Genomic DNA, 12,544 nt, shown 5'->3' with positions numbered 1-12,544 from the left:
TATTATTATTTCTAGAAGAACCAAGAAACAATTCTGACCTTACAATATCTGAACCCCACTGCCAACACTTTCTTGACATGGTTATCAATAACCAACTCAAAATTCTTAACAGTCGTACCCTTGGGGACACCACTGGAAAAATGACCTGTCACAAATACAATGAAAGCAGTGTGGTTGACTATTTTGTAATCACCTCATGGGCAGCGCAAGAGATCATGTAAACTCTCTCCAAGTAAGAGAGTTCACATCATACTCTGATCATTGTTCATTAGTCTTGAAACTCACTACATTTGAACCATTTGTCGATAACTTCCAGCTCCCAGATTTTTCTAACTTTCCTTGTGGCTATAGGTGGGACAGCAACACCTCCCATTCACTATTTAAAAAAGCCCTTACCTCGCCCGAAATTTTCAACAATCTGGAAAGCGTTGTGACAAATGAATTTAGCAGTATCCTGGAGGGCAATCACGAACTGAACGATGCAGTCATAAAATGTCTCCACAGTGCTGCTGATATAGCCTTAAAAGTGAAAAAGCCTCCCAAAAATTCTGCCCGTAAGAAATGGTTCGACCCACAAGCAGTAATCGACTGAGATTGGCAATTTTGAGCTATCCCGGTCCCGGTCAAATGCTGATTTATGGTCCCGGTCCCGGTTAATTTAGGATTCTTGGTCCCGGTCCCGGTCCTGGTCAATCACTCAAATTTTTCCGGGATTTTGACCGGGATCTTTTACATAATTTCATTCACTGTGATTTTAAGTTTTTACTTTCATTCATTGTGAATTTCATCTTTAAACATCCTCTGAGCCAAATAAAACAATGTTTTAAATTGCTAAACAAGTTTGAGTAATAAATTATGATCATGAATTAACCAGTAATCGTCCGGGATTCCCGGTACCGGAAATCCTGGTACCGGGATTGGCAATTTTGAGCTATCCTGGTCCCGGTCAAGTCACATTTTTCATCCCGGTCCCGGTAAAATGCTGATTTATGATCCCGGTCCCGGTAAATTCAGGATTCTTGGTCCCGGTCCCGTCAGGCCTAAAATCATGTCCCGGTCGGTTACTGCCCACAAGTCAACTCCTCGCGGCGGAACCTTAATAGGCTAGCAAACCGACTTGGTAGTAAGCACTGTAACAGTATCCTCAGACGAGAATACTTTAAGCAACGCAACAAGCATAGCAATTTTGTAAACAGTAAAAAAGTAGCTTTCCTTAAGAAGTTAAATGAAGCTATAGAAGAAGGTCACATACTCGACTGGAAAAAATTTAAACAGCTTAAACAAGAACATGACACTAGCCCCTTACTTGACAAATTTGATTTAGCTAGCTTCCACGACTTCTTTGCATCCCTTTATAAAAAACCAGACCAGGAGCCAGATCTCACTCACCACAATCACAAACATTACCCTGAACCACCAGATCTGGATATCCTAAATAAGCTCATGTCAGAATCTGAAGTGACCTCTGCCATCAGAACCCTTGCATTGTAACACCTTTTCTTCTCATTTTCATGGGACTGGTACATTGCTGGGATCGATTTGCTTGCATTGGAGGGGGCTGGGGCATGGAATACCCTTACATCAAAATATGCCCTCTCTGAAGCATTCCAAATCGATCTTGCAGAAATGTCCAGCCTAACTTGGTCTCCTAGGACTGTTCCCTTTGGTAACTCTAGGCCATCAACTTGAAGAAGAACTGGCTCAGTCTGCACATCCTTGCATTTCACAGTTCTCATTAGTTCTGCAAAGGTGTCTCTCAACGAGTTGTGCCGCAGTGACACATACCCACCGAGTTTGCAGATGAGCTCATGGTTTGCCGAGTATTTCTGGCCACACATACATGTCTTAGGGCTATCCTTTAAGTTTAGGTTATATCTGAGTGCTATTGCGTCTGAGAACTGTTGTTTATTCATCAGATATCCATACTCTTTTAAAGGTAGTGCTGTTAATAACCAAGCACTTGCCCCTTTCTCCGCAGCTAGTTGGAACATCAACTTTGCCAGTGGTGTTGAATCAAGCTCCTGGCGTATTACTGCTTGTTTTTGTAGATAGTTCAAGAGATTCCGTTCGGTCGTTATTTCGGTTTTCACTCCTTTGCTGTGTTTCCAGTCTTCTGTGTAGTTGTCTACCTGCTTGAGAATTGCTTCTTTTAGATGTTTTGGGGGGGGGGCCAACCATATTAAAGTATATTAAAATGTAGGATTTTTCCCGATTTTGACCCGGGGATATACTTTAATATACTTTAATATACCTACAATATACTTTAATATATCCCTATCTAGCCTTGGAGGCCTACATCAAAAATTGTTGCCAAAAATAAGCTTGAAATGCAATTCTTAATCGATTCCAAAAAGTTCTTGAAAAAATATTGAAAACTGATGGAGTTATTTCAATTTTAGTGAAGTCATTTTGGCTACTATTCCGAACCGAGATATTATGTGCAATTTTCCCAATTTTGTCCATGGAGGTCTTTTTACTTAGTATCCACTATATTCAACAAACACTGAGTTATATCTTTCACATAGAGTTAGTCTCATTAAAAAATATTGAAATTTTATCGAATTTGGACAAAAGCGAATTTGGGCAAAAGCGTTTGCCCAAATATGGGCATAGTTTTTAAAGCTCATAGCTCAGCCAATTTTTGACCAATCTGGATGGAAATTCATGTACTAGTCCTAAAACAGGCTTATATTGCGAATCTGAGTGAAATATATAGTTCATCATGTAAATCTTAACGAAGAATATAAATCTTCTAATTGTAGGTATAATAAAGTATATTAAAATGTAGGATTTTTTCCGATTTTGACCCGGGGATATACTTTAATATACTTTATTAATATGGTTGGCCCCCCCCCCCCAAATTGTTGCCCAAAATAAGCTTGAAATGCAATTCTTAATCGATTCCAAAAAGTTCTTGAAAAAATATTGAAAACTGATGGAGTTATTTCAATTTTAATGAAGTCATTTTGGCTAGTATTCCGAACCGAGATATTATGTGCAATTTTCCCAATTTTGTTCATGGAGGTCTTTTTACTTAGTATCCACTATATTCAACAAACACTGAGTTATATCTTTCACATAGAGTTAGTCTCATTAAAAAATATTGAAATTTCATCGAATTTGGGCAAAAGCGAATTTGGGCAAAAGCGTATGCCCAAATATGGGCATATTTTTGTAAGCTCATAGCTCAGCCAATTTTTGACCAATCTGGATGGAAATTCATGTACTAGTCCTAAAACAGGCTTATCTTGCGAATCTGAGTGAAAAATATAGTTCATCATGTAAATCTTAACGAAGAATATAAATCTTTTAATTGTAGGTATATTAAAGTATATTAAAATGTAGGATTTTTTCCGATTTTGACCCGGGGATATACTTTAATATACTTTAATATGGTTGGCCCCCCCCCCCCCTGTTTTGTAGCCTTACAGGAGAATTTATACTCTCGATCTGCCACGTCCATCATAACTGGAATACCTAATCCTCCATATCTAATCTTGTAATTTAGTGTTTAAAGTCTTTCCCATGGTTTGGAACCTAAATGTGGATTGCTTTTCAGGTTTTCTTGTATCCTGACTTGTTTTGGTGGCACACCTGTGCATTTTAAGTTGTTGTGCCACTAGGATATAAGGATACAAGGATACAAAAGTGATAATTATTTTATTGAATTCACAATAGTTATAATTCTGAAATAATTTAAGGTTACACAATTCTTCTGAGCGGAACCCGCTAGAATTCTAATTTAGGTGAGGATGCCCAGGAGGTGACCGGGACATTAGAATTAGAATTAGAATCAAATTTACACAGCAATACAATAAGAATAAAAAATAATTTAAGAAGCTTCAATCTGCTGTGCAGGACATTCAAGTCAGTCGAAAACTGTTAGCAGAACACCCTTCTAGGGACATAAGGATATAGTATGTAAAACATAATGAGTAATAAATTAATGAGTGATAAAATAAGATATGATTTAACAGTGAACTGTGGGCATGAAGGTAACAATTAAGATTACATAGATGCCCACTTTGAGATTACGTTAGTAATGTTATTTAAAGTTATATACAGAGAAGTATAGAACAATAATAGATTGGCAATGATAACAAACATGATTTCAGGCCTGACCGGGACCGGGATACAAAATGTGACTTGACCGGGACCGGGACTGAGATTATCAATTTACCGGGACCAATAATTTCTCCCCAGAAAGGAAGCTTCACGCCGTTAGTTTTCTCAACATCTGGTGGAATGGGTGGTGAAGCTGAAAGACTAGTAAAGAAGCTTGCTAGCAAGATGGAATACCACACAGGGCAAAGGTATTCAGATGCTGTTGGATACATAAGAAAGCGCATTCGTTTCGAATTCCTAGAAACAACAGTGATTTCTCTACAGGGGGACAGAGGTGCGAGAAAGAACTTTGTTGATTTAAACAGTTTAGATTTGAATTTGGAGCCACAAGGCAAAGGTTGATATTCAAATTTTTCTCCCAATATTTGAGATAGGGAATATTATATTGATTTTTTGAAGGGTTGTTTTTATATAGGGTCATTGTGACAATTATAATAATAATAATAATAATTTAAACTTATAGATTATAGTGGCACAACAACTTAAAATGCACAGGTGTGCCACGAAAACAAGTCAGGATACAAGAAAACCTGAAAAGCAATCCACATTTAGGTTCCAAACCATAGAAAATTGTAAAGACTTGATACACTAAATTACAAGGTTAAGGGTATGCACTTAACAGTAGAAACGTTGAAAAAGTAGTAAATTAATTAATATCAAAAGCACGTTTAAAAAGAAGCGTTTTCAGATACACTTTAAAAGATTCCAGTGACATGCAATTCTTAATTTCAAGAGGCAGCTCATTCCATAATTTAGGGCCAACCTTCTGAAACGATCTTTCTCCATACTGTGAATATACTCTTGGTTCAGTCAAATAGATAAGATGATTATAATTGGCATATTTAAACATATCACTTAAATAATCTGGTCCCATACCATTAAGACATTTATAGACAAGAAGCAATAACTTATATTGAATTCTGTAACTAATAGGCACTAGGCAGCCAATGAAGGTCTTTCAGAGTGTCTCCTAGATGATCATATTTATATAGTCCTACTATAGCTTTAGCAGCTGCATTCTTCAAACGAGTTGGAGTTGGTGGATGAGGTTGTCACTAATTCCATAATAAAGAGCATTGCAGTAGTCCAATTTGCAGACAATGATGCTGTTAATTATAAGCTTGAGCTGAGCTTTACTAAAGAGATATTTTCTCCTTATTACATTCCTAAGGAGTCTGAAACAATGCTTTTTGAGGGACATGATTTGAGGCTCAAAAGTAAGATGATGGTCAATTTGAACACCAAGGTTCTTTGTTGTGCTGACAAATCTGATACAGGTACCATTTGATAGCTTAACTCCCCCTATACTGACCTGGTTTAGAACTTGAGGTGAGGCGATGATAAGTATTTGTGTTTTTCCAGGATTAAGTTGAAGGCAATATTCAACCATCCAGCGCTGTATGGTCCTAGCGCAATTCACAATTTGGATGCCCAGAACATTTACCTGATCACAAGGTTTGAAAGTTTTATATACCTGGTGGTCATCTGCATATCCTTGCACATTGAATCCAGATTTCTCGATGGTCCTATACAGAGATCTGATGTATATGTTGAATAGCACCGGTCCTAACACAGAACCTTGAGGTACACCAAATTCTAGAATGATCGTATCACTAGTAGAAGAGCCTATTCTGGTTCTTTGAGTGCGGCCTACCAGGAAACTCTTGAACCATTTAAGAGCAGTACCTCCGATATGGATCTCTTCAGAAAGAATTTTGAGTAATTTTCTGTGTTCCACTGTGTCAAAGGCTGCAGATAAATCGAGCATCATGAGAACAGTGGAGGATTTGCTATCACATGCCAGCAGTAGGTCATTTGTTACTTTTAACAAGATGGTCTCAGTAGAATGGAACTTCTTATAGGCAGATTGCTGTGGAACATTGAGATCATTTTTAGCCAGATGTTCATTTAACCTTTTCAGCACAACTCTCTCGATGAGTTTACCCAGAAAAGAGAGGTTAGATATAGGTCGATAGCTCTTGAAGTCATTTGGATCAAGTTTGTGGTCCTTGATGGTAGGAATAATGTCAGCAGTCTTCAAACCGTCGAATGTGCCCTTAGCTAGAGACTGGTTCACCAGTTTGCACAAGACAGGAATGAAACTTGTGATATTGTCTTTGAGGACAGTTGTTGGAAGAAAATCAGATGGTGCACACTTGATTCCACTTTCTTTGATTATTTCAGACAGCTCATCCTCTGTGCATGGTTCAAATTCATATAACCGACCTTCACAGTTGGAATTGTTCTGTTGATTCATAATGTGTTTATCAACATCAAAATCTTCTATGCTGGGGAAATCTTTCCTAATGTTCTTGATCTTTTCATTGAAATAGTGATTAAAATCACTGCAAAGTTTTGAAACATCTTCTGATTCTGGGAGAGGAGTATTCTGATGTCTGTCAAGCTCACGATTGACAATGCTATATATAGATTTAACATCATGTTGATTTTTGTCAAGTAAACCTTTATAATACTGTTGTTTTTTAAGATTAGCCATGTTTGTTGTTTCATCTCGGATCTCTTCAAAGAGTATCCTGTTCTCCTCACTTTTATGCTTAGTTCTCTCGGCTTTCCTTCTAAGTTTCTTTTGATCTTTGTACTCAGAATCAAACCAGGGAGCATGGGGAACAAAGCTTATAGTCTTTTGGACCAAAGGTGCATGTTCATCGAGGACACTACCAATGCATTGGAAAAATTGTTCACAAGATTCAACAAAGCAGTCTGCCAATTCATAGTCAGAGGAACACATCAGTAAATCAATCGCCAACTGATCACAATCCACGGTTTTAAGCTGTCTAGTATTGATTGTTTTAGGAGCTTTGAGGTTAGTTTGAAACTTCTTGGTGGCAAATATGATGGGGAAGTGATCACTCAGGGTACAGTTTTTCAGGATTTCAATTGTAGACGTTTCAATCAAGTTACTCTGGTCAAAGAGCAGGTCAATAGTTCCTCCACTCATGTGGGTCGGATTTTCAATAAGTTGCTTGAAACCATAAGATGAGGTGGTCTGCAGCAGTTCAGTTGAGTTTACAGTAATTGACTCTGTGTGAATATTGAAATCTCCTCCAATTATTATATAGTCACTTTTCAGACTTGCAGAACCCAATAAGTCATCAAGTTCCTCAAAGAACTTCTTTGAGACAGGGCCAGTTCGATAGATGCATAGGACAAGGATCTTCATGTCAGGAGTGCACTTTATAGATCCAGCGATGAATTCAAAGGTTGTCAGGTTCGGAACTTTCAAATTAACAACAGAGAAATGTAATGCCATGTTGTAAATCAGAGCAGTGCCACCACCTCTGTTGTTTGCTCTGAAATCATGAACAATACTGTAGCCATATGATTTTATAACTGCTGTTGTAGTATTGGCTTGGTCAGATAACCATGTTTCAGTTACAATAGCAACGTCTACATCATGATCTTGAAGTAAGCACATAATGTCGTCACACTTATTATTAAGACTTCTAGCATTCCAGATCATATATCGAAGTTGATGCAATTTCTTTGGTTTGGAGGAAACTAGTTTTTTGAATAATAAGATAGGGAGGCTTTAAGTTTCTCTTGCTGAACCCGGTAAGAAGGACACTCAGTAGAAAATGCAGCATGTTTACATAAATCATCAGGTGAGCCAGACTTTTTGCAGTTGATACAACAGTATGTGGGCATTAGATCATTTTTCTCCTCTGAATTGTTGTCCTTATTATCACATTGTTGAGTTTCATGTCCAGGGGCGGCGCAGAAACCACAATACACTTCGTTTTTACAAGTCTTAGAATAGTGACCAAAGCCTTGACACTTATTACATCTCTTTATGTAAAGTTGGTCATACACTTGGCAAGACAGTAAACCGAAGAACAACCTGTTATTATTATCTCGTATAGCAATTCTAATATTATCACTCAACCTTATGATGGCTTGTTTGATATTTTGGTTTGCACGGAGAGGTTTCACAGACAGAACATCAAACAGTGAAGGGTCTGCTTTGAGGCAGTGAGAAATGTAAGGATTTTGCTTCAGGATGGTGTTCCTTATCTCTTCTTTGTGATCTCTACTAAAATCCTTAGGTAGACCAACAACTGAGATAGTGGGATATCTTTGCTTTGGTTCTTTCAGTTGATTAGCAGCTATACCTGATGATATCAGCTCTGTCTTCAGATTATCTCGTGAAGCTTGGGTTGGTAATATGAGTACTTGATCACCATTACTATCAACATATTGCTTATGAACCTGGATTCCATTATCAACCACTGTCTTTTCTAGATCTTTACATGGAACATTAGCACCTTTTGTAACAACCAGCAAGGATTTTGTTCTTATTTCATCGAGCCACACGTTCTCACCCTGATCAGTAGCTGGTTTCAAGGTACACTGTGCTTTGGCTGTCGAGATGAGATTATCAACAGGGGAATGATTAATAGATTTCCCAGCAATTACATTCTCCAATAATTTCTTAATCTCTGTGACATCACTAGCTAAGTGTGTTACTCTGTTGTCAAGTACCTGAACATGATCATTAGTTGTGCTAGTCTGCTTCACTTGATGATGTGTAAAGCAAGGATCACACATAAAGAGAAAGTTTCCCATATGTTGTTCTTTACTTTTGTTCGAACTGTTTTGTACAAAAGCTGTGTAGAAAGACTTGGTACAGGGATTATTGGGCATTGACTTAGACTTGGGCCTAGCACTGTTTGAGTCATTTGAAACAGGAGCCACACAGAGGGCATGAAACAACTTTTTACAATTGATACAACATACCGTTTCATCTTTAACTTGGGCTTTTTCAACTGCACAGTTTGAACAAGTGCCATTTTCCTCAAGCTGTCGAGGATCTTTTAATACATTGTCATTATCCTGTAATGGTACATAATTCGAAGACACCGACCCGGCCACTTTAATTTCCATATGATCTATCTTTGGGGGCATCACAAGAAGATCCTGTTGGGGAGCAGGTCTTAACTGTAGTCACGGGGGGTAGTGACAAAATTTGAGTAATTGGCAGTTTAGGGGTCCTCAAATTAATTGTTATATAGTAGTGTTGAAAGTATTAAATTATGTGTATATTGTTTGAATAATTTAACAATTTTAATTACAAGATTATAAAGGGTATGCGCTTAACAGTAGAAACATTGAAAAAAGTTTAGATTTATTAATATCATAACCATGTTTAAAAAGAAACGTTCTCAGATACACTTTAAAAGAGTCCAATGACATGCAATTCTTAATTTCAAGAGGCAGCTCATTCCATAATATAGGCCAACTTTCTAAATTGATATTTCTCCATACTGTGTATCTACTCTAGGTTCAGTCAAATAGACAAGACGGACGATTACAACCAGCATACTCAAACATATTACTTAAATAATCTGGTCCCATACCATTAAGACATTTTAAGACAAGAAGCAATAACTTGTATTGAATTATGTAACTAATATGCCTTTCAGAGTGTCTTTCAGAGTGTCTCCTAGATGATCATATTTACATAGTCCTACTATAGCTTTAGCAGCAGCATTCGGAACGAGTTGAAGTTTTTGATATAATACATATCATGGACCAAGTGTTGCAAATTTCAGTTTACCAAAAAAACCAGCAGTAGGTTCAGTGGTGTAACTTTGAATGTTGGAATGCCTCAGCCCCCCCCCCCTCTCACATCAGCCCCCCCCCCTCTCACATGGTAGAGGTACAATTAAACAAATTAGATGGTTTAAGAGAATCTGACGGTGAAATTCTGATAGTTTTGTGTTTCTTTCGCAAAGCAAGCAATTTTGCCAGTACTATTTTGCACTGCATTTGTAAAGTGTATTATCATTATTGAAAACAAAAAAGGCTCATACTGCCACACTCTAGGGGAATCTTGCTTCATCATCTGAACTGATATTAGTTAGGCCTGTTGTACAACCTTCCTTGGGTATGAGCCCAAAAAATGCAAATGGATGTACACCGCTGTTATCAGACGAATCTTAATTGACTAGCATTTACGTGATCGTTCAGAACCAATTACAGCCGCGCAAAAGATCACGTGCACGCCAACTACCAATAAAAAAGAAGTGACATATGCGCTAGAAGAGCTGCGCGCTGAGTTAGATTGTAAAATCTGATTGTTTGATTGTACAATCGCATAAGCGCGCCTATATGCGCGTTTTAGAGGGTTCAATTGCGCCAGGCTATGTTTATGAACATAAAAGCCTAGCCTGGGGTCCCAAGGTAATAATGGGCTCTTACTAAATCGCTCGCCCAAAAATTTCACGTGACTTTGGTTTTTTTGGTTTTGCAGCCGTACAAAACGGTTTTACATAAACCCTAATCCCAACCCTAACCCTAACCATAACCCCGAAGCTATCCATAATTATTTTAACCACAACCCTAACCCTAACCCGAGCCCTATATAATCGAATTAACGTTTTACAAGCCTGTCACGTGTTGTTTGTTGTTTTCTTGTTATGGCCCAAAATTAGTCAATTTAAAAAACAAAAATGGCAAAGGAGGACTTCCGGCCGTATAAAAAAATTAGGGTGTGCACAATAAAAATAAATTTGCTTGGATTTTAACATTTTTGTACCATTGTTTTCTAGAAACTGTGAGAATTTTCACAGTACCAAATTTGTATTACCTCTTTGGAATGATTAGTGAGATTCACCTAGGTGCTAAATTTAATGGTGCGCGGCTTTTGGAGCAAAATTAAATGTAATAGTCGCGTAATTTGACATTTGAGGAAATTCATTAATTTTTGTCGTAGTATTCTGTCATATCTTCGGTTTATTGAATGAGATCATTCTAAAGATTTGTGAAGATATTCCAATAGGGCTTTCACAACTGTCCGAAAAATTTGGTGAATTTTGAAATAGTGATGAAAATGAAAAAAAATACGCTGCTTTTAGCTGTAACATAATGTCTGATGGTTGAATATGCTTAAATTTTTCGGACAGTTTCTTAGCTTGGTAAGTCTATGAGTAAGCTAACCAATTTTTGTTAAAATTGGATCAAGGGAAGGTTACTCAATAGTAGAGGCTCTTACGGGCATTGTCTGCTCGATACGTTAGGGACCCCAGATACACCTTACTAGACGTATTTTTGACCGTAGAATCGATTGAAAGTGGTTTCAAGATGATTGGACTGATTGTTCTGGGGTAAAATCGCAAAAAACCGATTTTTGGGCCAAAAATAGGCCAAAAAACCATGTTTTTTGATATTTTGAGCAAGTTAATTTTGTTGGCATGTCGGCAAAACTTGCATAAAGATAGCTAAAAGACAGCCGCACAAGATTGTATAAAAATAAAACAAATCCCTCTATTTGTTCTGAGGTAAAAATCCAAAAAAGTGGTAAAAATTTTGACTTTTTTGCTTGAAGTTTGAATAATTCTTTGCAGTTGTATTAAATCAACCCAAAAATAGTCACATCGTGTTTGCCTAAATTTTTCCTTTCCGAGAAGTACCCACTTCATATACTTTATCGAAGTTTGAATATTGTCACTCCGCAAGCGTTTTTGCCAAATTTTCGACGCGCACTACGCGCAAAAGCATTTAGTTGTTATCAATTGGCACCCGCGCGTTCATCATAAATTTCAAACAGCTATAACTCAGCGAGATTATGTCCGTTCTAGCTCATATTTTCACACTAAATAGAAAATAATGTGATCTTATTGCTGACAAAATATGAATATAATTACTCTATTTGCCTTAGAGTAATAGACTGTCAAAGTTTAAAACGCGCATTGGTATAGCACGTGACTAATAAGTCCAAATTTATACTTCTTAACATATTATCGATCCTTAGACATCATACTATTGTGTCCAATTAGCGGTTAGGTCTCTAAACTCGTAGCAGAAAACACGTCTTTTTGCCCGTAAGAGCCTCTGCTACAATACGCGTTTGTTTCAAGAATTTTGTGCTGTCCGAAATTAGCGCTAAAAAACCATCGAGAATTCCTGACACTTCTTCCTCCAGTAACCACTTTTCAGGTCTTCTCAGCTAGACAGCTAAGGGCTCTTTTGAGGCGATCACATTTAACCTAGGATTAGGGGACCGGGTTAGCTTTGCCGCACTCTTCATTGCAGTTTTTAAAAAGAACAAAAAAAAACAATCATGCTACTAGACAATCATCTAGTAGCAGCAGAGTTTGACTGACGGAAGATCTTAATTTCTTAATTGTATGACTATTTCTATTGTTGAGACGTTTTTAATATTTAATTTAAGAGGGTTTTTTATAGGACTGGTTCACAGTGTGAACAGATTCCAGATTTATATATTTTTAAACTGATATTTAATAAATGATTAAAAGAACCAATTTTAAAGTTGCCATACTAAAGCCTTTAGGTCCAAAAATATACCCATTATGTTCACAAAACAACTGTAAATAAGTAGGCTGTCACTCTATTAGTCAACAGGCAACGTTATGTCACTGCTAGAAACGTTAATTTTTTA

The 12,544-nt window shown here is 37.3% G+C and overlaps 2 protein-coding genes across 2 annotated transcripts in view; both read right to left on the bottom strand.

Annotated features, from left to right (window-relative positions):
• Positions 1-12,544, bottom strand: part of LOC134825959 (acyl-CoA-binding protein-like) — an 89,707-nt gene that overhangs the window by 57,474 nt on the left and 19,689 nt on the right. The gene's annotated exons all lie outside the window — the stretch shown is intronic.
• Positions 7,557-9,174, bottom strand: LOC134820766 (uncharacterized). The gene is made up of 2 exons (XM_063831357.1): positions 8,881-9,174; positions 7,557-8,625 (listed from the first exon to the last, which is right to left on the bottom strand). Exons 1-2 carry the CDS (start codon positions 9,046-9,048, stop codon positions 7,645-7,647), a joined length of 1,149 nt encoding a protein of 382 aa, XP_063687427.1. The 5' UTR covers positions 9,049-9,174; the 3' UTR covers positions 7,557-7,644.

This window comes from Bolinopsis microptera, chromosome 1 (assembly GCF_026151205.1).
Source record: "Bolinopsis microptera isolate Bmic1 chromosome 1, MBARI_Bmic_1.0, whole genome shotgun sequence".
NCBI classification, from domain to species: domain Eukaryota; kingdom Metazoa; phylum Ctenophora; class Tentaculata; order Lobata; family Bolinopsidae; genus Bolinopsis; species Bolinopsis microptera.
The sequence above is the reverse complement of the archived record's forward strand: the minus strand, read 5'-3'. Positions and strand labels throughout refer to the sequence as shown.